The sequence below is a fragment of the Chaetomium strumarium genome (assembly GCF_033439665.1).
Source record: "Chaetomium strumarium strain CBS 333.67 chromosome Unknown B0T15scaffold_3, whole genome shotgun sequence".
In the NCBI taxonomy this organism is placed as follows: domain Eukaryota; kingdom Fungi; phylum Ascomycota; class Sordariomycetes; order Sordariales; family Chaetomiaceae; genus Chaetomium; species Chaetomium strumarium.
In genome coordinates this window covers 1,825,746-1,849,799 of record NW_026944431.1, presented here as the reverse complement: position 1 = coordinate 1,849,799, position 24,054 = coordinate 1,825,746, and the positions used below count along the sequence as shown (strand labels likewise).

General features: G+C 56.3%; 8 protein-coding genes across 8 annotated transcripts; 7 read left to right on the top strand and 1 right to left on the bottom strand.

The window, feature by feature from the left end:
- The first annotated feature begins 493 nt into the window (after positions 1 to 493).
- B0T15DRAFT_501465 (uncharacterized protein) lies at positions 494 to 5,962 on the top strand. Its single transcript, XM_062867398.1, has 2 exons — positions 494 to 1,038; positions 1,097 to 5,962. Exons 1-2 carry the CDS (start codon positions 828 to 830, stop codon positions 5,572 to 5,574), a joined length of 4,689 nt encoding a protein of 1,562 aa, XP_062722643.1. The 5' UTR covers positions 494 to 827; the 3' UTR covers positions 5,575 to 5,962.
- A 187-nt stretch (positions 5,963 to 6,149) lies between these two features.
- Positions 6,150 to 7,363, top strand: B0T15DRAFT_552956 (leucine-rich repeat-domain-containing protein; the record flags this gene model as incomplete). The annotated part of the gene is made up of 5 exons (XM_062870313.1): positions 6,150 to 6,228; positions 6,318 to 6,406; positions 6,492 to 6,752; positions 6,843 to 6,977; positions 7,041 to 7,363. 5 exons carry the CDS (start codon positions 6,150 to 6,152, stop codon positions 7,266 to 7,268), a joined length of 792 nt encoding a protein of 263 aa, XP_062722642.1. The 3' UTR covers positions 7,269 to 7,363.
- A 94-nt stretch (positions 7,364 to 7,457) lies between these two features.
- On the bottom strand, positions 7,458 to 8,224 carry B0T15DRAFT_484105 (histone-fold-containing protein; the record flags this gene model as incomplete). Its single annotated transcript, XM_062866207.1, has 4 exons — positions 7,458 to 7,804; positions 7,873 to 7,963; positions 8,017 to 8,102; positions 8,161 to 8,224. 4 exons carry the CDS (start codon positions 8,222 to 8,224, stop codon positions 7,458 to 7,460), a joined length of 588 nt encoding a protein of 195 aa, XP_062722641.1.
- A 409-nt stretch (positions 8,225 to 8,633) lies between these two features.
- On the top strand, positions 8,634 to 9,597 carry B0T15DRAFT_155832 (uncharacterized protein). The gene is made up of 4 exons (XM_062862051.1): positions 8,634 to 9,030; positions 9,116 to 9,131; positions 9,209 to 9,479; positions 9,548 to 9,597. The coding sequence occupies exons 1-3, from the start codon at positions 8,842 to 8,844 to the stop codon at positions 9,406 to 9,408; spliced, it is 405 nt and encodes a 134-aa protein (XP_062722640.1). The 5' UTR covers positions 8,634 to 8,841; the 3' UTR covers positions 9,409 to 9,479; positions 9,548 to 9,597.
- On the top strand, positions 9,339 to 11,984 carry B0T15DRAFT_155810 (chloride channel). The gene is made up of 2 exons (XM_062862050.1): positions 9,339 to 9,479; positions 9,548 to 11,984. The coding sequence occupies exon 2, from the start codon at positions 9,773 to 9,775 to the stop codon at positions 11,747 to 11,749; it is 1,977 nt and encodes a 658-aa protein (XP_062722639.1). The 5' UTR covers positions 9,339 to 9,479; positions 9,548 to 9,772; the 3' UTR covers positions 11,750 to 11,984.
- Positions 11,985 to 12,843: 859 nt separating this feature from the next.
- B0T15DRAFT_573768 (RmlC-like cupin domain-containing protein) lies at positions 12,844 to 13,900 on the top strand (the record flags this gene model as incomplete). The annotated part of the gene is made up of 2 exons (XM_062870936.1): positions 12,844 to 13,128; positions 13,193 to 13,900. The coding sequence occupies 2 exons, from the start codon at positions 12,844 to 12,846 to the stop codon at positions 13,556 to 13,558; spliced, it is 651 nt and encodes a 216-aa protein (XP_062722638.1). The 3' UTR covers positions 13,559 to 13,900.
- A 1,998-nt stretch (positions 13,901 to 15,898) lies between these two features.
- Positions 15,899 to 18,134, top strand: B0T15DRAFT_155646 (G protein-coupled glucose receptor regulating Gpa2-domain-containing protein). Its single transcript, XM_062862048.1, has 2 exons — positions 15,899 to 16,678; positions 16,783 to 18,134. Exons 1-2 carry the CDS (start codon positions 16,004 to 16,006, stop codon positions 17,743 to 17,745), a joined length of 1,638 nt encoding a protein of 545 aa, XP_062722637.1. The 5' UTR covers positions 15,899 to 16,003; the 3' UTR covers positions 17,746 to 18,134.
- Positions 18,135 to 20,708: 2,574 nt separating this feature from the next.
- On the top strand, positions 20,709 to 23,565 carry B0T15DRAFT_552940 (uncharacterized protein; the record flags this gene model as incomplete). The annotated part of the gene is made up of 2 exons (XM_062870312.1): positions 20,709 to 20,899; positions 21,310 to 23,565. 2 exons carry the CDS (start codon positions 20,709 to 20,711, stop codon positions 23,354 to 23,356), a joined length of 2,238 nt encoding a protein of 745 aa, XP_062722636.1. The 3' UTR covers positions 23,357 to 23,565.
- Between the last annotated feature and the right edge of the window lie 489 nt (positions 23,566 to 24,054).

The window sequence follows — 24,054 nt, the reverse complement described above, 5'->3', positions numbered from 1 at the left end:
GGAGGGTCGAGTGTGTAATTGTACGTGGGTGCAGCTTTCCACAGGACGACCGCAGGTGTGTCTTGGGCATAAATGATGGGACGGAGCCTTCCAGGCTCCGCAACCAACAAGCACCGCTCGGAAGATCACCACTCTTCAAGACAATACCCTCCAATACTCTGTAGATATTCGCCGTCTACTGGTAGAGCCAGAGTTTCCTTTATGTAGATCAGACAAAACAGTATCAGATATAGGCTGGCACCAAATGCATTATAGCATCTGATACCTCAGCCCATTGTTCCGTGGCTTCTAGGTTGTGGTCATTGCTCCTCTCAACGGTCGCAACTTGGAAATATGGTGAGACTTTGATACTCTGGACCGTGTCTGCGGTTATGTCTCACTTTCGAATCTGGTACGTAGGCTCGGGTTTTGGGAAGGATGACCTTATCTCTCTTATGAGTCTTATCCATAATCCGGCCAGATTCCGATGGAGATGATGCTCAATACCCGTACTGTGGAGTCAGACCCACATCTGCTCCCCAGATCTGAACCAAGAAGGTGCCTACAAGTTCCACCTGTGATCCCAGGTTTCGATCTTAGCACCTCGCCTCTCATACATCACCATGCTTTTGAAGCACCCGCCAGTCCTGACTGCACATAATACGCTTTGTCGTTAAATCGTCCATAGTCTACTTAAATACGCTCCAGACTCGCTTTGACCGGCGCGCGTGGGCTCTGCAAACGCCTCCTTCCCTGGCCGAGACGCTTCGTCAAGATGCGCCGCACCCTCTCGACGTTCTGCAGAAGGTAGCTGGAAGCTGACTCTCCGGGCCTGCAAACCGGCGACTATGGGCCAGGGATTCTCTCTTGCCACCCCCCGTGCCGGGGCCGCCGGCATCGATGTTCCAGAGCTTTCAGACCTGGTTTACGAACGATCCGTCGGAACTGGGAGCTTTATGAAGAGTGTGCGGGCAAGGCATCATGACGGAGTTGTACTTGCCAAGGTCCTTATCAAGCCTTACCCCATGTCCCTGGACAAATACAAGCAGGAGATTATCCGTGAGGAGGCCAACTTCCAGCGCTGTGAATAGAACCTCACACTGACGGCCATTTCTAGGCGAGCGACGAGCCCTGGCTGACGTGCCAAATGCCCTCCCTTACCAGCGCGCAATCGAGACGGAGACGAATGGGTACCTTGTACGGCAGTTCCTCTACAATTCCCTGTACGACCGCCTCAGTACGAGACCGTTCCTCGAGGATATCGAAAAGAAGTGGCTGGCCTTCCAGCTCCTCTGCGCCCTCCACGACTGCCACGCCAAAGGCGTCCATCACGGCGATATCAAGACCGAGAATATCCTCGTCACCTCCTGGAATTGGCTTTACTTGGCCGACTTCTCTTCGTCCTTCAAGCGCGTCCTGCTGCCCGAGGACAACCCGGCCGACTTCTCTTACTTCTTTGACATCTCCGGCAAGAGGACGTGCTATCTAGCGCCTGAGAGATTCCTAAGGCCCGGGGAAGAAGCTGATCCGGATGCCAAGGTGACATCGGCGATGGATATCTTCAGTGCCGGCTGCGTCATTGCCGAATTGTTTCTCGAGACCCGCATCTTCGACCTGAGCAAGCTCTACTCGTACCGCAAGGGGGAATATTCCCCGTCGATTACGCATTTGAGCAAGATCCCAGATAAGGACCTGCGGGAAATGATCGCTCACATGATCCAGCTGGATCCGCAAGCACGGTATTCCGCCCAGCAGTATCTGGGTCGCTGGAAGGGCAAAGTGTTCCCGGAGTACTTCTACAGCTTCCTGCACCAGTACATGCAGCTGATAACCGACATTTCGTCTGGCCAGGATGCCTCCACAGGCAGCGCCAGGAATATCAGCGAGGCCGATCAACGGATAGAACGGGTATGGCTGGACTTCGACAAGATCTCCTACTTTCTGGAATATCAAGATGGCGACCAACGCACTGATGAGCGCTACCCATCTCCAAGGCTCGGACTGAGCCACTTCCCTGTCCGATTGAACATACCAACTTATGAACACCACGTCTCTGCCGATAGGCAGTCGTCTGCGAGCGACGGCACCCTTATTTTCTTGACACTGGTCGTGTCATCCATTCGCAACACCGCCCATGCCGCCGCGAGGATAAAGGCATGCGACATTCTGCTTGCTTTTGCCGAGCGGCTGACAGACGAAGCGAAACTGGACCGCGTCGTTCCGTACCTCGTGGCCTTGCTTAAGGACAAGTGCGACATGGTTGTGGTTTCCGCCGTCCGGGCCATCACGCAAATCCTTGACCTCGTAAAGGTCATCACCCCAGTCAACTCACAAATCTTTCTCGACTACATAATGCCCCGGATGGAGCTACTGTTGACGGACACACAGCGCACATCAAGCCCGATTGTCCGCGCGACGTACGCATCTTGCCTGGGAAGGCTAGCTGTAACCGCTGACCGCTTCCTCGCGATGGCAGCAACGCTTCGAGCGGACGGGTCTGCGGCCCTTCCGGATCCTGAAGTTGAGTCCGGCAACCAGCCGCAGGCCGTCTTTGCCGGGCTGTTTGACGACGCTCGCCGGGAGTTGACCGACACATTCGGGTTTCACACCGGGATGCTCATCGAGGATTCAGACCCGTTCGTTAGAAGAGCCTTTCTGGCATCGGTCCCTGAACTATGCGTCTTCTTCGGGGCTGCTCAGGCAAACGATATCATCCTGACCCATCTGAACACGTACCTGAACGATCGCGACTGGCTGCTAAAATGTGCACTGTTCGACACGGTCGTGGCCATCTCGGCGTTCCTGGGATGCAGCACGCTTGAGAAGTTCATTTTACCTCTTATCGTCCAGGCCGTCACCGATCCTGAGGAGCATGTTATCCAAGGAGCACTACATGCTCTGGCGGAACTGGCAAACCTGGGTCTGCTAACGAAAGGGACATACCTTGAGCTGGTGGGCATCATCGGGCGATTCACAATGCATCCTAATCTATGGATCCGTGACTCAGCTGTCGAGTTCATGTCGGCTAGTACGCGCTTCTTGAGCCCAGCGTTTCTCAGGGTTCGGATGTTACCGCTGCTGAAAGCGTATCTCAGGCCGCATAGCCTGCCCGACTTCTCCAAGCTTGGTCTGCTCGGGGCGCTACAGAAACCTCTATCGCGGTCAGTGTTTGATCAAGCGCTGCTGTGGGCATCGAAGACCGACAGAGGGGACTTCTGGAGGCCCTTCAAAAAGCTTCGCGATGCTGTCTCAGGCCCAATCTCTTCCATGGTGGCTGAGATCAACCCGCAGGCTCTGACTAAAACAGCGAGGAATGAGGAGGATGAGCAGTGGCTGAACAAGTTGCGGAACCTAGGGCTCGCCCGAGAAGACGAACCCAAGCTGCTCGCTCTGAGAGAGTTCATCTGGCGCCTGAGTCAAATCAAGGCAAGGGATTCGACTACGCAGGACACTGCGGATACAGTTGCACTGAACGGCGTTATTCCCCTTCGCAGTTTGGGCATAAGACCGCAGACTGTCTTGTTCGACGAAGCGCCGCTCGCGGCGCCCCTAGTGAACACGGAGCAGGATATAGGCGCTCCACGAACCATTAGGGACGCCCTCCTTGACGCATCTATGTCGGTCGATGATCCGGTTGGGAAGAAGCGGCGGGCTGCGCTGAACAACCACCGTAGCCGTCTTGGCAGCAGAGATAATATGTCACCCATGTCTGTGAACGGCAGACGCCCGTTGGAGGATGAACTTGCCACCTCTCCAACTGCAACAAGACACGGCGAAGGCTCAGCGAATACGTCCCGACGAACATCCGTCGCACACAACAAGTCTGCTACTTTGTCACTAACGGACGATAATGTCTCGGTTCAGGATGCCCCTCACAGCACGAGAAGGGATTTGCGGCGTCAGCCGAGTGCCATGAGCCTCCTGAACCGTAAAAGCAATGCCAAATCTGGCCCGGAGACCGGCACAACTGAGGCGAATGCGTTTGGTGAGATGGATGGACCGTTCAGCCCCGGATTGGCACGAACCCCCTTGCCACCTGATCCCGACTCCGTGCCGGACCATGCGAAAACGCGGCTGCGAGCGAATCACACATACACAGGCAATGACCCCAACATTCTCAAGATGCTTGCTGCCATGTATGTTGAGAATTACCCTCACGACCTCACTGAGTTTGGTCCTTTGGTCACGCCCATTACCCGAGACAAACCCCACAAGTCGTCGGCCTCTCAGTCGGGGGCAGATGAGAAGTGGAGGCCGTCCGGAAAGCTCGTGGCTACCTTTTCGGAACACGTTGGACCCATCAACCGGATTGTCGTCTCCCCGGACCACCAATTCTTCCTCACGGGTGGCGATGACGGCTGCGTTAAGGTGTGGGACACGGCACGGCTCGAGCGTAACATAACCCACCGGTCGAGGCTGACGTACAAGCACGCCGCGGGGGTTAGAGTTCTCGCTCTGTGCTTCATTGAGAACACGCACAGCTTCGTCAGCTGCGCAAGCGATGGCAGTGTTCACATCGTGAAGGTGGAGACTATGCTCAGCGGCATCAACTTCCGGTATCCGCGACTCCGTCTCCTGCGCGAGCACCAGCTCGTAGAGGGCGATTACGCCGTGTGGTGCGAGCATTTCAAGCACGATGGTGAATCGATCTTGATCCTGGCGACGAGCAAGTCCAATATCCTAGCTATCGACCTACGGACGATGACGCTTCTCTATAAGTTGGAGAACCCGGTCCACCATGGTACACCCACTTGCTTCTGCATCGACCGCAAGCAGAATTGGCTCTGTCTCGGGACGTCGCACGGCGTGCTCGATCTTTGGGATCTCCGGTTCAAAATGCGCGTCAAGGGTTGGGGCGTGCCCGGCAAGGGCTCCATCTACCGCCTCTGCATCCACCCGTCTAAGGGCCGGGGGAGATGGGTCTGCGTGGCCGGCGGTACCGGACAGGGCGAAGTTACGGTCTGGGATCTCGAACGCACCCTCTGCCGCGAGATATACCGCGTAGGCGGCAACAAGGAGGGACCCAAGGGCTACGAGGCATGGGAGGTGGACGAGGACAAGCCGGAGGGTATGCTCGGCCGCTTCGCGACCAACATCGAGCCGTCCGCCCTGGGCAATGCGGACCGCGGCGTGCGGGCGATGGTTGTCGGCACGGGCCGCACCGACGACCAGCGCGAGGTCCGTCACGCCTTCATCATCACTGCCGGGTCGGACAAGAAACTCCGCTTCTGGGACCTGCCACGCATCGAGAACAGTCTTGTATTCAGCGGCTTGCAGCCGGACGAGGGCAAGCCGACCTTTACGGCCAGCCACCCCACCCCGTCCATGACGCTCAGTACGGAGCGGTGGCCGAGGCAGGTTGGTGGTCCATTGTCCGGGTCTGGCTCGGCGGCGACGAACGGAGGGTCGAGGACTTCTGGCGGTAGGAGTGGGAGAACAGCCACTCGGGCGCCGCGGTCGACGGTTATCTCACTCCACCAGCAGCAGTTGCTGCGGAGTCATTTGGATGCCGTGATGGACGTTGCATTGCTGGAGTCGCCTTACATGATGACCGTGTCGGTGGACAGGAGCGGGGTGGTGTTTGTCTTCCAGTAATAATAAGGGTTTCTTGATTCTTGATTTCGGTACGACTAAGTAAGGATGGGTTCCTGGATCTTGGCTACATATTAGAAGGGAATGGCCTGCCAAGTATTTGGTCACTTGTAGGTAGATTTAGCAAACGAGATGGCACGGTCTTAGACCTTCCTCGCTACCTTGTTCGTGGACTTAATATCTACCATCATACTATGAAGGGGATGCGAAGGTAGGTTTATTGCTGTCGATGATCAACTTCTTTTCATGGTTCTAGTACGGATTCTAGTACGGAGTACGGAGCACTGCCGTGTGAGAACTGGAAGTTCGAGTGGGTGCTGTGTCAGGGTTAGGGTCCTGCTAGCGGCCCTTTTCACCCCACATTATTTCCCTACTGCTAGCTTAGTAGTACCGTACCTAAGTTTGGACCTTGCATCTCAGTTCTTGAACCATATCGATATCAATGACATACCGCGGCAGCGCCTTCTAGCCTTGGAAACTCGCGACACATCCCTCTGCGCGAAGCGAACTTGGCTAAACGGAATCCACTTACGACAAGTCCCCGATCAAAGAGCAACACACGAGCAAGTTAGTCCAGCATGAGACTCACGGCAGACCTCATCCACAACTCCCTCTCCTACCTCAACCCGCTCAAGGAGCGGGAAATAGACCTCCGAGGTGCGTTGAAAAGAGCAGATACTGCACACTGATCTTTTGCCTTCTCCAAATGAAACTACCGAGGCCAGAGTTGCTGTGAATATTTCAAGACGGGTGTATCAACGTGTTTATCTCTTGGTGTTTTTCGCCGCATACAGGACACAGAATACCCGCCATCGAGAACCTGGGCGTGGCTGGGGTAAGTTTTTTATGTTTACCCCCCTTCTCGTTACTACGCAATAGAGAACCGCTAACAGCGGGCGTTGCTTTTCTTAATTTTATAGCCCCACGATGCCATAGACCTGACCGACAACGACATCCAAGTGCTGGGCAACTTCCCGCTGTCGCCGCGCCTGCGCACGCTTCTGCTCGGGCGCAACCGCATCGTGACCATCCAGCCCACCCTGCCGAATGCCATACCCAACCTGACCAACCTCATGCTGGCTGGCAACAGTCTCGCCGAGCTGGCCGACCTGGACGTGCTGGGCCGGTTCCCCAGGCTGACGCACCTTGTGTTGATGGACAATCCGGTTACGAAGAAGGAGGTGCGCAATAATTCTCAGTGGGAAAAAGTGGGGCGGGGAAGGGGAAATGGAAGGGAGGTTGTGCTGACTGGCGGTTGTGGAAAATAACAGAACTATCGGTACTGGGTCCTCTGGCGGTGTCCCACCGTCCGGTTCCTCGACTACCAGAAGGTCAAGGATGCCGAGCGGGCAAAGTCGAGGGAGTTGTTTGGTTCGGCCGATGCGCCGACGGAGTTGGCTTCGCGGGTGAGTGGGAAACCCGATTCGGCGCTCAAGACACGGAGTACTGATGATGATGCCGGCACGCAGATCATGGGGATCAAGAGCAAGACGTTCGACGTTGGCGCGGCAAACGGTGCCGCCGGCGGGCCGTCGTCCAAGCTGTCGAGGCTTAAGCTCACCGACAAGGAGCGCAAGAAGTTGCAGGAGATGATCAAGAAGGCGGATAGCCTGGAGGAGATTATTCGGTTGGAGAAGGCGTTGAACGAGGGACGGCTGCCGCCGGGGATCATGCTGGAAGATGCCATGGAGGAGTGAGGTTGAGTATATGGATGGGGGTGTATCTACAGGGTGAGATGTTCGAGGCGGCGCTCTTGTCAAGGGGAGATATATTGTGGCTATGCACGGCCTAGATTTGCCTCCATCTGGCGTTGGTTGTATGAGTACTACATTGGCAAAATAATGTAAACGGTAGGGTCACCGAAGCGAAGGAAAAGTCACTGGTATCTAACCCGTCATGTCTACATCCCCATCATCCGACCGCTGCGCCTCCCTCATTTCCAGCTCCAACTGATCGTTCGGGTCTGCCGCATCCGAAGACAACACTCTGCTCCGCGAAATGCCGTTCGTAGCCGGGGAAGCGTGACCATTGCCATTGACGATGGGTTTGGCTCTCTTGCCGTTGGGCGCACCGTCTGACGGCCGCTCGGTATCGGCGGCCACGCCAGTAGACTTCTCACCACTAACCCGAGCACGTGCTGCAGCTGCCTTGGCCTTCACTTCCCTGTAAGATGCCGTCTTGGGCACGACGTCCTCCAGGAACTCGAGATTATCCTGGTGGCTTATGGCATTTGCTGGTCCGTAGGTCAGAATCACCGCTAGAGGAAATATGCCTGGAGCGTTTTTTGTGTTTTTAACACACCGATGTCCTTGTATTGGATATTGCGCCGCGGCTTGCGCTCTAGCTTGGTCATGTTCTGAGCTTCGCTTGTGAGGTATTGGACGAACATCTCCTGGAAAGACGGTCAGTGATGGGGTTATGAGCATGTGAAATGGGCGGACGTGCTGTTGCCACAGTGATGACAAAGGCGGCATTGTTGGAGCACACCGTGATGTCTGGGTCTACGGCAATGATCTTCTTGACCCTCGTGACTGTATGAGAGGGGTTAGTCGGGTATCACAGACGGAGTGAAGGACTGTCATGTCTCACGGGGTAGTTGCGTCTGCCCGGTTACCTCCTTTCTCGGAGGGATTGCCGTGGTGTTGTAGGGCATTTTGTTGGGGAAATGAGGCCCTGGGTGAACCAGGCGAGTTAATTTGCTTGGTCCGGTGTAAGGCAGGCTCTGTTCTGGCAACCGAGTTGGAGTAGTCGTATTTTTCTCCCCTCGCTCTGGACTGGAAGCAGTGATGGTCTGATACGAGGCTCAAGGTTCCAATATGCTTATTTACTAAACCTGCCGGAGTGAAGTGAGATCGGGTGTCGGAGCAGTAGTTCCACGTATTGGGGCATTTAAGTGGACGCGTGAGACGCGCCTCTCAACGGGAGCCCCACTCACCCAGTCAAGCCTGCCCTTTGCCTGCCGTGATTGGGCAAGTTAGCGTTAACTACCGTTAGCGGCAAGGGCAAAGGCTACTAGTACTGTACCGAAGCTTTACAGGCTTGACGGGTCAGCTCTCAGGCATGCCGTCTAGCGCCGTTCAGCTCGCCAGGCGACGTCAGCCTTGCTTCCCAGAACCGATGAAGTAGCACCGTCTGCGCTTTGTGTTCAGACCTACATGTGGCGGTTGATAAGAAGCGCCTTAAGCGCCTCAACCCCAATTGCTGTTGTGTAAACGCTGTACGGATACAGGGGAACAACAACAGATCCATAGAGGGCGGCCACGGGGCGCCATGAATTTCCAATCGCGATCTACCTCGCTCTCGACGCTTTCGACTCCACAAGCCCTACGACGCCCCTCGGTGGGCTCTCGACTGTCGTCTGCTGTGTCCATCGCAGAGCGCGGCGAGAACCAAGATGGAGGAGGAATTGCGGCGCAACACCAGATAGAGGAGGAGATTGCCAAGATCAAACGATACGAGGTTCGCAGCACGCCCCTCCTGCCCTCGTGCCGGCCTTGCCCCTCTTCAAGTCGGTTTTGCGACTGACCGTCGTCCATTGTCCCAGGACTTCACTACCATTGGTATGGGCTATCTCTAGGATTGTCGCAGCCACACATACTCGAAGCAGCGTGCTAATGGGAGGCAAGATTGGGTCCAGGATGCTGCGCGGGAGCAGCTGCGGAGAAAAGCAAAGAGGAAACGGCAAGCCGGTCTCTACGGCGCCGGCCAATTCGACTGGAGACAGAGGATATGGGAGGCATACGATGCCGCCCAGGGCTGGATCGTTGTAACCATCATTGGCGCCGCGATTGGGCTGAACGCTGCCTTCCTCAGCATCATCACCGAGTGGCTATCTGACATCAAACTGGGCTACTGCACAACCCACTTCTATTTGAACGAGGACTTTTGCTGTTGGGGGGACGACAATGGTACGGCGCGGCGGCCCCCACCCCCAATATCCTGCTATCTTTTGGCAAGAGACGCTGACAGCGGTTAGGCTGCGCCGACTGGCACCGGTGGACCGGCCTTGAACCCATCAACTATATCGTGTACATCATCTTCGCGGTCCGTCGACGTCCGCCGCTCTCTCGGGGACTTCCGACGCTGACATTGATTTCAGACACTGTTCGCCCTCACCGCTGCCACCCTCGTCAAGTCATACGCTCCATACGCCGCCGGCTCCGGCATCTCCGAGATCAAGTGCATCATCGCCGGCTTCGTCATGAAAGGCTTCCTCGGCTTCTGGACGCTGGTTATCAAGTCCCTGGCTTTACCCCTTGCCATCGCGTCTGGGCTCTCTGTTGGGAAAGAAGGGCCCAGCGTTCACTACGCTGTCTGCACCGGCAACGTCATCTCGAGGCTGTTTGACAAATACCGGCGGAATGCTTCCAAAACCCGCGAGGTACTTAGTGCCTGCGCGGCTGCTGGCGTGGCCGTCGCCTTCGGTAGCCCAATCGGCGGCGTGCTCTTCTCGCTCGAGGAGATGTCGAGCTATTTCCCGCTGAAAACACTATGGCGGAGCTACTTCTGTGCCCTGGTTGCCACAGCCGTCCTGGCCGCCATGAATCCCTTCCGCACCGGTCAGCTGGTCATGTTCCAAGTCAAATACGACCGGTCGTGGCACTTCTTCGAGGTCCTGTTTTACATCATCATTGGTGTTTTCGGTGGCTTGTACGGCGCCTTCGTCATGAAATGGAATCTGAGAGTGCAAGCGTTCCGAAAGAAATACCTGGCCAACTACGCTATCCTCGAGGCGACGCTGCTGGCCGTCGCCACCGCCGTCGTCTGCTATCCTAACGCTTTCTTGCGAATCGAAATGACTGAGAGCATGAAAGTCCTGTTCCGGGAATGCGAAGGCGCCGAGGACTATCATGGACTTTGCCAACCCGAGCACCGCGTCAGGAATGTTTTCTCCCTGATCCTGGCCACGCTCATTCGGATATTCTTCGTCATAATATCCTACGGCTGCAAGGTCCCCGCCGGCATCTTCGTGCCCTCCATGGCCATTGGCGCGTCGTTCGGGCGGACTGTCGGAATTATCGTCCAGGTACTGCACGAGGCAAACCCCAAGAGCGTCTTCTTCTCCTCCTGCGCGCCGGACGTTCCCTGCATCACGCCCGGCACATACGCCTTCCTTGGCGCGGCAGCGGCCCTGAGCGGCATCATGCACATCACGGTCTCCGTGGTCGTCATCATGTTCGAACTGACCGGTGCCCTCACCTATATCCTTCCCACGATGATCGTAGTTGGCGTCACCAAAGCCGTCAGCGAGCTATTTGGCAAGGGCGGCATCGCTGACCGCATGATTTGGTTCAGCGGCATGCCGTACCTCGACAACAAGGAAGAGCACAACTTTGGTGTCCCCGTCTCGCACGCTATGATCTCCGACGTCGTCTCGATCCCATCCAGCGGCATGACCCTCAAGGCAGTCGAACGTCTTCTCACTAAAGACAACTACCAAGGCTTCCCGATCGTTGAAGACGAAACCTCCAAGATCCTCCTAGGCTACATAGGCCGCACCGAGCTCCGCTACGCCGTGGACCGTGCCAAGCGCGAGCGCACCCTCAGCCCCCTGGCGAAATGCACATTTGCTCCCCCCCGCAATCCCGGCACGACAGGCACCACCACCGCCGCTACCACGCCGATTATTTCTTCTTCCTCCTCATCCTCCTTCCCGTCAGCCCCGTTAGACTACGCCACCTCCGCCTCCACAACAATAGACTTCACCCCATACATCGACACCACTCCGCTCACGGTCCACCCGCGCCTGCCCCTGGAGACAGTCATGGAGCTCTTCCGCAAGATCGGACCCCGCGTCATTCTCATCGAGCACCGCGGCCGTCTGACCGGTTTGGTGACAGTCAAAGACTGCCTCAAGTACCAGTTCAAGGCCGAGGCAGCCGAGCACCAGCACTTGCACCCGCACGAGGAGGATCAGAGGCGCATGGAGGAGGAGGGCCAGGAGAGAGTGTGGGAGTTGATGAAGGCTGCGGCCGGGTGGGTGTCAAACGCGGTCGGGAAGGCGAGCGGTGGGAGAATTAGGCTAAGTGACTCCTGGGAGCGGGAAGCGCAGGGGATGATGTCGGGTAGGGAGAGGCTGAGGAGTGGGAGTGGGACTGGGACTAGGCATGCCGGAATACTGGACGGGACGGAGGAAGTTGGGGATGGGGATGGAGGGTTGGAGTTGGCGAGCCGGTGAACCGATGTTTCTTTCCTGATGTAGAAGTCGGGTCATTAATGGTTGGAATTGAAGCAACCGGCAGCTTGTTCGAAATGTGCTGAGCTTGTACTGTGCTCCTAAAACAAGCAAGGATGTCCGGACCGCACTACTGGACACATTGAACGACGCACACATTTCCGTTCTCCTTCTTTGACATCACCCCTGCCTCATATTGCTGACCTCTCTCCCAAGCCACATCTGAGTTCACTATTCAACGAAACAAATAATCGATCTGTCCTCAAGCGTAGAAATCCGGCCTGGTAGAGCGCGGTGTGTTCAGTGGAAGCGTCTTCATTGAACCACAGAGGGAAGGATGCTCGATGGGCGAATTTGTCTTCTTGCGCAAGTAGGTAGCCATCGGCGTGATCATGGTTCCTTGACCGGCCTGGGGTACAGGAGTTTCTGGGTGTTTGCGGGTTGAATAACCAACTTCATCGAACACGGTTTCTGCAATATCGCGATTCCCAAAAGCCTTGGCAACAGAGAATCCTTTGTGACTAATACAATTCAGCTGTATTAAGACTTGGTAAGACGGTCATAGACCCCCTACTGGGGATGTAGAGCTTCCGCGCGCTGTCCCATCCCGAGCTACATTGAGCTCGTACGGCTTTTGTCAGTTGTCAACAACTGCATTGACAGTTTCTCTTATTCATTCCCATGTATTGGATTGCATCTGACGTAGTGACTTTCTTGTCGCTCGGGTCACATGGCTGCGGCACACATCGACCCACCAAGATCGGATCCGACCGGCCCCGTCACACGGACCATTCTCGGAACATTCTGGGAACAAGCACCGCACACGTGGAGACCCCTTTTCGACACCGCCATTCCCAACAGTCATCCCTCCTCAGCATATCCAAACCGCCTGCCTCTGGTCGAAGTCGCCTCGCCCCATCATCTCGGACAGCAGAACTCCTAGAGCAATAGCCGACCATCACGGACCAACGCCTCCGTCATCCCATCGGCCGACTGATTTATTTTGGCTGCGAGGCTACCAGCACAAATCCACATCGGATCCTCCCCGTGAAGCCGTAGCTGCACTATTGCCTCACCCAAGCCTCAACACCTTCACAATGGCGGTCGGCATCGTCGAGAGTTCTCTGTCCCAGTACCAAGCGACGTTCCCTTGCCGTATCAACGCTGACAACAACCGGTTTGATGACCTCGTCCTGGCCTTGAAGGACGCTCTGGGCCCTTGCTCCGGCCTCACTTCGGACGACGTCGATGTCGAGCACCTCACGCGATTGATGCGCGAGTATGACTCAGACCCGAGAGAGTGGTCGAAGTACGCCATGGGCGATGAGAGCCGGGGTTACACGAGGAACCTGGTTGACGAAGGAAATGGGAAGAGCAACCTGGTAAGTGGAGGAAAGGGGAACAATGTGATGTTTGTTTACTTTGCCCCTGGCTGACGAAAGATAGCTTGTTCTCGTTTGGTCGCCTGGCAAAGGTAGTCCGATCCACGACCACGGCAATGCCCATTGCCTGATGAAGATCCTCCGGGGAAACTTGACAGAAACAAGATATGCCTTCCCGGAGAACAAGGCCGAGGCGCCGATGCGCGTGATATCTGAGAAAGTACACCAGGAAAACGAGGTGGCGTATATGGCGGATGAGCTGGGCGTTCACCGGGTGCGGAATCAGGGCAGCGACTTCGCTGTCTCCCTTCACTTGTACACTCCGCCCAACGTCGCCAAAGGAGGATGCCACATCTTCAATGCTGAAACGGGGAAGAAGAGCCATATTAAGAACTGCGGATACTACTCCGCCTATGGGAAGAAGCTGTAATGAGACTGGAGTTGTGAAATTGGTTATGTCTGGGGTGTGGTGTGAATTGCCGCGAGCAATGCTGACGGTTCTGGGATGTGCAAACGGCCAAACTATAATGAGAATGAATACTTCCCTTCTACCTTGTAAGCACATCCTCAAATGCTCAACTGGTCGTGAGGATATGGGTGCTGTGATCTGGCGACTCTTCCCAAAGAGGAAATGGAATTCGTTGATGTGTGGGCTCGCAGCGATGTGACGGTCGGCTTCGGTCAATTGACATCGTAGAACCACGAACACGACACCGGTGGAATCCTCAGGAGGAGTTCACGATTCTTATAGCACATAGAGCATGAGAATGGCGGAGGAGATAGAAGAGGAGAGAGACAAGCTCGTCATCGTCGGCGTGGAAAAGAACGTTTTGCAGACGCGGCCCTAATTGGGACTAGCGCGGATTGCACCATCTCTGGCCGCACTCATTGGCAGGACACTCTCTCACGTGATGCTTCATGTGCTCGGCTTGCCAAGTCACGAAGCTGAATTCAAAATTGGCAGGTGTCAGCCAAAAATCCCAAAGCCATGGTAGCGTTCTTGAAAGTCCCACTTCCCCCAGTTCATTGCTGACCGCCTACACTACAATTGCAACAAGCCAGGTATCACATAATCACATAATCACCCGGCAAGGCCGATGGTCGAGACTCCAAATGGAGATGCGAGCAAACTTTGCACATGCCTAGTGTAGTGTATGGAGTATCTTCATCTTCGCATGTTCAGATGTTCGCCCCCAACTCCAAGTCAATCGCGCATCTTACACTACCCCCCACATGGAGCTCGGGCGTTCAACTAAAGTGGCTTATTAGAAAAAGGTATAGGCCCGTGCTCGTCCGTGATGTGTCAAAACGCCGCCAAGGCTCCGAGGTCTTTAGTCTCAACAGGGACCAGGCTGCTTGCGCCGGAAAAGAAGCTCATTGTTCAATTGTTTGACTGCAGTTACGAGGGGTCTCGCAGACGTTTGAACAACATTCATTGACCAAATCATGGCTCGAAGAGTGGTAGGTCATCTTCAGAAAGTGTATAGGTATGTACCTATGGAGTACAGTGGCCCGGTATTCGCAAACATCATCCTTTCGCATGGTCTCGGCATGCTTCAAGTTGTGTATCTCTCACTGGCACTTTTCGACAATGCTTGTTCATCCAGATCAACGCCGTGGATAACTACCTAACTAGGTACCTAATTATTGTTCGACGGTCTCTAACCGCCTGCGGAAGGGGATCGACGGGTCAGCCACAGCCCAATTTTGCAGGCAGCCACCTACAAGTTCCCGTCACCAAACTCACCATGGCAATGCAATCGTGCATACGAACAATAACATACCTTGAATTTCAAAAGGCCTAACTGGCTAAATCACATAAGAACAAAAATAAAATTCAGAGTCTGTGAGCTTGTCCCGACCGCGACTGGACTATTGGGCGCGTATGCCTGTAGAGTTGGCTATGGCTTCACCCGTCGATCCTCTTCCAGATCGGGTTGGAGACCGTCGAACTATCTACTGAGGCCCTCGAAATATCCACAGCGAGATCAAAGGTGTGCATCTCGGCTCCTGTCACAGGATGCAAACCTGCTGCAGGAAAGAATGGTCGGGGTTAGACAATCTCGACAATCCCACTTTCCATGCTACCTAATAAGACACATGAAAGTCGGGCCCAGTCTTGCGGTTCAGCACCTTAGTTCATCGAGGGCCCCCCTGACTCGCGTGGACAGTGGACCTCTGGAAGGTCGGCAAAGACGAAGGGAATTCAACAAGAATCTCGACCAGGTTCCCTTGACGTCGTGACGATGCGGTCCTCTGTGGTGATAACTTACCTCCAGCTGCCTTTGGTCCGGAGCCAGTGGATGTGCAAAAGGGGTAGCCGGCTGTCGCCGACTCGCCGCTCTCTGGGGGCACAACGATGCACGAGTGCATGAGCGAATGCAGGGCCAGTTTCCTCCGCGGTCATAGGGCGTTTGCCTGCATGATGATGCGCCGGATCACTTCGAGAGCGCATACCAGCGCCGGCGCACACCAGCGCCGGCGCACACCAGGGGCACGGTTTCCCCAATCTCGAGAGGCGCATGGGAGTCGAAGGATTCACCTAACAGCTTGGCTGAAAGGAGTAGGGTTGCATGCAAGCCCATGGTTCGGTTCGGTTGATTTCGTCGGGCCGTGCATGTGCTCTAACATGGCCAACCATGAAATCGCCCTAAACATGAGCTAAAGTAGTGCTATTGTCAAGAGTGGACATCGGAACTCTAGACAGTGGTCGATCTCCGGCGCCACCCGGACGCCTCATGAAAACGGCCGCCCCCCCTGACATATCTGGGTTTTATCCTGCTATCCTGCTATCCATGAACGACACGTACTTCATGGAAATGAAGTGAGCGGGAGTCTGCTGTGCAGTACAGCTCCCGAATTCCTAGTCACCACCATGGCGGACGGCAACGGCCGCGGCCCCTTGGCCCTCGAGAGCAACGATCTCATCCCGCTTCCCACCGGCCACCGCCAAGGACTCGCAGGAGTCGCCGTCCTGGCCTTCCTTTCGTTTATCTCTTCTGCGGTGGTGCTGTTCTATCTGACCTTCAAACTTGTGCGATGGCACCTAAAGCAACGGAGGCACCAGAACGCGGCCCAGAGATCGGCCCCGCCGCCGGTTGACCTGTCCCTGGGACTCGCAGAGCGCCATTTGATGGGTGAGGACATCAAACACCCTCCTCCCCCATCGACTGCCCAGCGGAAGAAAACGTACCCCAACCAGTTTCTGGTCCTGGTCTACAACCTCCTGCTGGCTGATCTCCACCAGGCCGCCGCTTTCCTGCTGAACGTCGTCTGGGTGGGGGACAACGGGATCACGGTCCGGACATCTGCATGCTGGGCTCAGGGCTGGCTGGTTTCGACGGGGGACCTGTCGTCGAGTCTGTTCATCACCGCCATCGCTGTGCACACGTACCTGGCCGTCGTGTGGCGCTACACACCGCCGCAGTTGGCTGTCTACGCCACCATCATTGGCTTATGGGTGTTCAACTATCTCATGGCCGTCCTCGGGATCGCGATCACGGACAATGGAAAGGTGGCGGGAGGCTTCTATGTCCGGGCCGCTGCGTGGGTGAGTTCTCAATCTCATTCATCTCTCGGCCGATCGTCACCAAGTCCGAGACGAGGTATCTGTCCTATTTTTTACCGTACGTAACTAACACCGTCCCCATGCAGTGTTGGGTCAACGTCCGCTACGAAAGGCTCCGTCTGTTTCTGCACTATCTCTGGATCTTCATTGCCTTCGTGGTAACGGCCATCCTGTACCTCCTCATTTTCTTCTCCCTCCGGAGGCAAGACAAACGGCCCGCGAATTCCGGTTCCATCTCGGACCTCCCAGCAACGTCCGACTCGCGCACCAACATCACCGGCCCCGCGGATCCCTCTTCCTCGTCCGACTCGGCCATCACGACCCATTCCAACCCCAAAGCGTCCTCCCACGTCCACACCACCACCACGATGGCGGGATCTACGGCTCCCGGCCGAGGGCCAGCCCAGAGCGGCGGTGGCGGCCACCACAGAGGCTTCCTGCTCTACCCGCTGATCTACATCCTCTGTACGGCGCCGCTCGCCCTGGGGCGTGTCGCCACCATGGCCGGCGCCGACGTGCCCATCTGGTACTTCTGCCTCGCCGGCGCGCTGATCACGAGTAACGGCTGGCTGGACGTGCTGCTGTGGGGCGTGACCCGGCACCGGCTTCTGTTCAGCGCCGCCGTCGACAGCGAAGAGTCCGGCCTGGATACCTTCACCTTCATGAGGACGCCGTCGGAGAGGAGGTTTGGGAATATGATCTGGGTCGAGGGCGGCAGGGCCGGGGAGGATAGTGCTGGGGAGGATGGCGGCGGCAGCGGTGGTCGCGAGAGGAGGGGAGAGGGCGAGGAAGGTGTTGGGCTGGGACGGTGGGTCAAGAGGCGGATGGGGTGGCGGCCTCTGTTTAGCTTTGGTGGTAGCGGTGGAGGAGGCGGAACGGGAGGGGATGCCGGCGCGGCTCAGGGCCATGCCCGGGACGGGAGTAGAGGCGGGGAGGGGAGGGAGGAGGGCATGGCCATCCAGATGGATATGGTCACTACCGTTGTGGTTGAGAGCGCGGAAGAACGGAGAAGAAGTAGAGCCGTTGGGAGGATGTACTCGGGCCAATGATGGGCTGGGAAGGAAAGAAAAAATTACGTTTTGGGCGGGTAGATGTCCTAATGGAGAAGACCGGCGTTCTGGTGGGAAGGTTGTCGATATACCCTGCTCTCTAGATCACCATTCTTGGCCCGGAGCAAGCCCCAAGGCATGCGAAGGCCCTTTGGTCAGGAGTCTGGATAGGTAGCTTAGCCGATACGCTCAATCCTACTCGTAGTCTCTGGACCCCGCAGCCCTGTCATACCCATCCTAACCATACCGCCGGGTCCGCCAAGGGAAGGCTGGAGATATGCGTTGTTCTATGTAAAAGTTTGCAAACTCGTGCCTATTCTTTTTGATTTGCACTCCCTGCTAGAGAGAGTTGGGGCAGAGGCTTTCCGGGGCCGACGCACACTCAGGTCCGTTATTGAGACTTCTCCTTACAATATTTAGTACTCTACTCTCCGCTGGCGCCTGAGATGGTGTCCTAGAGGGAAATGGTGATGGTGACGCGTAAGTTTATCCCCTCGTGTTTCTTTTTTCTGAGTGCACGGCTGTCAGGACGCGGATCAAGGAATGGTGAGAAGTAAGACTCGCCCTGGGACGGTGAAGATGCTCCGGACCGAAGATAGGTAGGAACCTTTTGAATACTTGTAGTTCTATTTCGAGGTCACGGCCTTACTTCGAGTTGTCCGATAAGGGACTTGGTCCCAAACCTGGCTTTCCACATAGCATAGGCATCATGGTAGGATAAAGTTAGTCTTCCTTCATTGCAGAGCCCATGAACAACAGATGGACAGCTGCCTCGTGGACTGGCGCAGACACTCTGCCGCGGTTGAACGCCTAAAACCGACTCCCTGGATGTTCGTGCCTGACAATCATACCTTATCGTTGGGATCCTTAGGTCGGAGGCTCGCAGCGAGCCTAGCGCGCTCAAACACCAACGCCATCCTCCAGGTACATGCCCGCTGTCTGCTCAACTGCGACACGGCAAACGGTGCCCCGATGCTGGAACGACGGCGATTGCTTCTCGAAAGATGGCACGGCCTACGTCGGGCATCAACGGCAAGGTCAGGGAACAAAGCTGACAAGAGCGGTGTGGAATGCGCCGCAGAGCTGCTTCGAAGGCGCAGAACAAACAAAAGAACCAAGATGGCGGTGGCTTCCTTCGCAGCTGAGGCGGCTTCAGCGCTTCAGTGTTTGCATTGTGTAGGACCAAGTACGGATTACAGTGGCCGCGTATTGGAAAGCCTTTGATGGCAAACCGCAGGCATGTACAAAGTGACTTCTGGGTACGAGACTGCCTTTGAGATCCTGCCTTTGAGATCCTGCGGGAATGGTGCTTGTTCAATGTGGTGTCGTTTATTAGCGAGATCACTTCAAGTTCGTTGTGTAAGAGGTAGTACTTATTTCTTTGGTGAAGAGGAAGAATCGGGTTAGGGTTGGAAATCTACACGCTCGCGTGACGCTCCGGACTTTGCCCCTACTTTTGTCTGCTGCCAGTGGTCAATGATTATTTAACGACCCTTCCCATGAGCCAACTGGTATCAAGGCTACTTCACTGTGCCTCATACATAAGCGAACGGGTTGCAATCATCCGGTGGTGGTCTGCTTTAACAGTGGAGGAGTACCGGAATCGGTTGACCAGACGAGCTCGGACCCGGCGGGTATATTGGCCAAGCTCGAGTCCCTCAAAATCTTCCAAAAATATGACACGCAGTTCAACAACACACAATCTCTGATCTGAAACGACGGTCGAATGCTACCATCGACCCACTCTGCCGAATGCTGCTCCGGCCGGATATGTTGATTCGTCGCTTATTAAACTGCTCCCGCACCGGAACTCAACATGGTCACTCCCCACGAAGTATGTACAGTACGTTTCCGGTGCACGACAGCCTGACCTGTGCGGCTCAGCCAAGGTCTTCTGCTGTGCCACCACGGCACAGAAGACTGATGGCATAAGCGGCTGAGATGCTGTGATGGCTGAACAGGGAGTTGCATCCTGGTTCGTCTACCAGCGTTCGGTGAGTGACATGTCTTCTCGATCATCCTGACGGTATCCTTCATGTACTGCACACAAATACGGGGTAGTCAACCCTCCGCGGTAGGTAGGCAAAGGGCAGGTCAATGGTGCTTGGCATCAACAGCAGACCGGGGTATTGACCGCAGCGTGCGGCGAGGACCAACGGATCTAGTGGCTTTCTGTCAACGCGTCACGCCTCAAAACCGCGCTGAAGGCCAGTTAACACGACCATCGCCGCTCGCTTGACAGGGGCAATGACTGGTGCGGTCGCACTCGAAGTGAAAACAATAAGAGAAGAGATCACGTCTGCCCGTGGCCCGTCGCCTGATTTACCGTTTCTACTTCCAGACAACATACCGAGTACGCTACTCGGAGTACCACAATATTCCACGTGGAGACGGGCTGCACAAGCCGGCCGCAGTCCAATAAATCTCAAATTACCCAGATGGCATCCGGCAGGCGGTCAACAAAACAGACAACATTGTGACATGGTATACTAGTATTTGCTTAGTATTTGCTGCAAGACGCTGCCTGGCTTGATCATAAGGAGCTGGCGGCCCCCTCCTCCATCCCACGTCCATGGATGCTGAATCCTGTTCTACCCATCCTTGCTTAGCTCTCATTTCGATCCCTCTAGGAATCTGCCAACAGAAAGTGTCTCGTACGCCATCTTGATCATATACCTAGGAGTTGCACTCTTACGCTGGGCGCCCTCACAAGGTATCGCTTCATCGCTGGGGCGCACACCCCTGAGTTGGTCAAACCACCTCTGTGACGATCTAACGTTAAACGCGGCCCTGTCCCACTTTCCGCCCTCGCTTCTCGCTTCTGATTCCTCGAAGGGCGATAATCTCGGAGCATCTAGAAAGTGAAGAAGGGACAAGATCTGTGAGGCCGACCTGGCGCAAGAACATTGGGCTTGAACCACCACCATCTTCTCGAGGGCATCGAAAAGTCTTGAATGCCCACGATGTGGGACAGACTTCGGATCACGCCCCATCACTCGGGGAGGCAAGCCCCGAACCCCCTGGACGACAATCGGATACGTGTTGGCTTAGGTCTAAGCTACGGAAACATGAGCACGGCGAAGGGATACAGTTATTCCATCAAGGGCGGCCCGGCTCCACCGCGGCCTCCAAGAGAGTTTTTTGCATCGCGTTTGTGAGTTGATTTCAGTTCAGTTCCGTTGCCTGCCCTTCCGCCCGTCCCCGTTCGCTTGCTCCGGCAGGGGCACTGCCCTGGCTGCTGGGTGCCCGCTGCGGGGCACCGGATGGGTCCACAATGGCCCGCGATTCTGGCTGTGCCTCAGCCGGCTGCAGCTTACACGGGCGGTACCTAGGTTGCCCGTTTGGGGCATCCTTAAACAGTTAGCTGCGCACTGCGCGCTCACTGCAACCCCTCCATTCTTCCCAAACACATCCTGTTGCAACAGGCCTGAGCTGCACCGAGGAAGCAGTGCCCAGTCTAGACACGCGTGGCGAGCGTTTTCCGGTTTCACACACGCGCATGGCTACAAGTGAGCCATATTGAGCAGTTGGCTGATAAACGTGGCTACCGAGCTACCTTAACAGCGAAACCGCTCCCCGTGTGCAAAGTCGCATCACAGTCCGCACCTCGAATTTTCGCCCAGCCTCCTCTGTTTACCCAGAGGAGGACTCATCCCCAGAGGAGATATCACCACCGTTTGAACCAAATTACGCAGCAACCGTGGCGACCAGGTACGACTATCGGTACCGGGGGGCCGATGAAATCTCCCCGCCCAGCTCTCCGGAGCCCGACGACCGGGGCGCCGATCGCTTCCTGCCGGGCGACGTCTCCCCGATCGACGAAGATGACGCGCCAGTCTACCCTCGACATGTGGGAATTCCCAACACCGACAACCTGAGAAGTAACAGTTCAAATTGGACACACGCATCGGAGCAATATCCGAGGACCCAGAGTCCTCCGCAAAACCGAGGCGCAACCAGCATTCCCATGCTGCGCCGAGAGCGCCGGAAACAATCAGAAGCGGGGCGCGACGCGAACCCGGCCCAACGCGGACCTAACCAGCAGCAATCCCGGAACCCACCCGGCCGTGAAGCGCCCCGGTGGGATCCACTGATGGGCGAGCAGACAAGTAACGCTCCGGGCCGGCCGTCGCAGGTTCAGGCAGCTGAACAGCCAGCTGAGTTCGCCCAGGGGTTGGGCATTACGGCGCATGCATGGGCATCGCCGCAGAACAGCCCAAGTACGGCGGCGCCTTCTTTCGGTGATCGGGTGCGGAGAATAGCAAAGAAGGCCGCGGCTGCCAGGGAGATTAACACGGACCCTGCCGCCAGCGCATTCACGTCGTCGTCGCGCCCCGGCTGGCGCGGGGCAAGCGGACGAACTGCCATTGTCGACCCGGTCCACGACACTCGCGAAGTCCCGCCCCTGAAGATTCCCGAGAAGAGCGCTAGGAGGAATCTCCCTCCTGCGGCAAGTTCCAAGTCCAATAACACGCAAGATGGCCAGACCCTGCGTGGCCAAACTCCGCCTATCAGCCCTCCATCTGAGACGCAGGCCAGGCCTGCGCCACTAGAGGCCATAAGGAGAATGCTACCCATATCCAACCCCGCAGCAGCCACACCGATTCAGTCCCAGACAGCTTCGAGATACCCAAGCCCTCCGTTATCCGGAAATCCAGGGTTAGGTGATGCGCCAAGTCTTGCTGCTAGGGAGCTGGCACGGGACGGTCTTTACGGACCCGGCGGTCTTCCCAGCCCAACTCTCAACACCCACGCGCCGGAATCCTCGAACGCGATCCGCCGCAAGCCACCACCAGTGCACACAAACCATCACCACCAACCATCTGGTGTATCGTCAATATACTCTCAGCAGACCGACGCACCGCAGCCGTCGCCCCAGCACATCCCGGACACGGCCCGGCCGCCGGTCCTTGATGAGGAACCATACGTGCAGCCCCCCTCCAGATTCAGCTTCAGTACCTACGCGACAAGCAAAACGGGCACAACCCGAGATGACGACGTTGTAGACAACGAGCAGCCGCCCGTCCCGTCCGTACCAGCCGGCTACCAACCACAGCCTCCCAAAGGCCGCGCCTCCTCCGACTACAGCCTCATAACCTCTCCGATCGATCAATTCATGACATCCCCCTTCCACGCCGCCGAACCCTCCTATGTCACCACCCCGAAGCCAGCCCCCACCAGCGCGCCCAACCCCGCAGTAGCCCGCGCGCAAGCCCTCGCAGTGGACCGCCCTTCCTCCCGCGCCTCGGCTTCGGACATGAACAAAGACCTACCGCCCGCACCGCCAGAGCAGTCAGCAAGTGAGGCCCAGGACAGAGTGAGGCTGCTCAACGCGCAGCTTAGTGCGCTCGCCAACCGGCGTATCAACATCGACCGGTCGATCAAACAGATGACGGAGCTAATGCCGACCGACAAACTGCTCAACAGCGCCGAGGTGGTGCGCAAGCGCGAGGCTGAGAAGAAAAAGGTCGAGGCGCTGCAGCAGGAGCTGGCCGACGTCCGGCGGGAGGAGTACGAACTGGGCTTGAAGTTGCATCGGGCGTACAAGAGGCAGGATCGCGAGGCGGAGTGGGAGCCGACTACGCTGTGGGTGAGGAGAGTTACTGGTTGAGTCTTTTTGAGGGTGGGGTGAGGGGATCGTGTGGTGTGACTAAGGGGTAGCGGAAATGACCGGGGGCGGGGGGGAGATCCAGTGAATGTTTTAAAGTCGTCATGATGGTCAGGGAAGGGAGAGAGGTTGGTTGTCTAGGATGATGTTGGTTTCTGAGCGATGGAGTTGTCGGTGCATTAGGGCTTGACTTTTTCTTCAACCGCCCATTCTTTTATCTTTCTTCTTCTACCTAAGATGCTTCAGCTCGTTGCCTTGTGTTGGCGTCGTGTATTGCGAGGCAGTCTAGCGTTCCTGGCATCTTGAAGGCGTGGGTCTTTCTGTCTAGATTTTCTCAGCTACCAAATAAGCTGTGGGCGAGGTAGGTCAGGTACCACGTGTCGTGGGAAGTTGGGAGACCTGGTAAGCTGTGTATGGGATCATGCACGGCGAGGAAGCATACAGGTTTGTGTATATGTGCGTCCTCAGCAATGTACATCTTTCTCTCATTACCACTGTAATCTGTTCTTGTCTAGGTACCTTAATCGGTCGTAACTGGTGGTCGTCTAAGCAGAGTATGCAGAACGGAAAGGATCATATGGGGTCAGGGCCTAGAGCAGATTGCGGAACTCTCAGAGATGTACTTGGTAGTGGCGAGTTCACGGCTCACGACGTGCTCCATTTGGTTGCTGAGCCAAGAGCTGGAAGCAAGAGACTTTCGG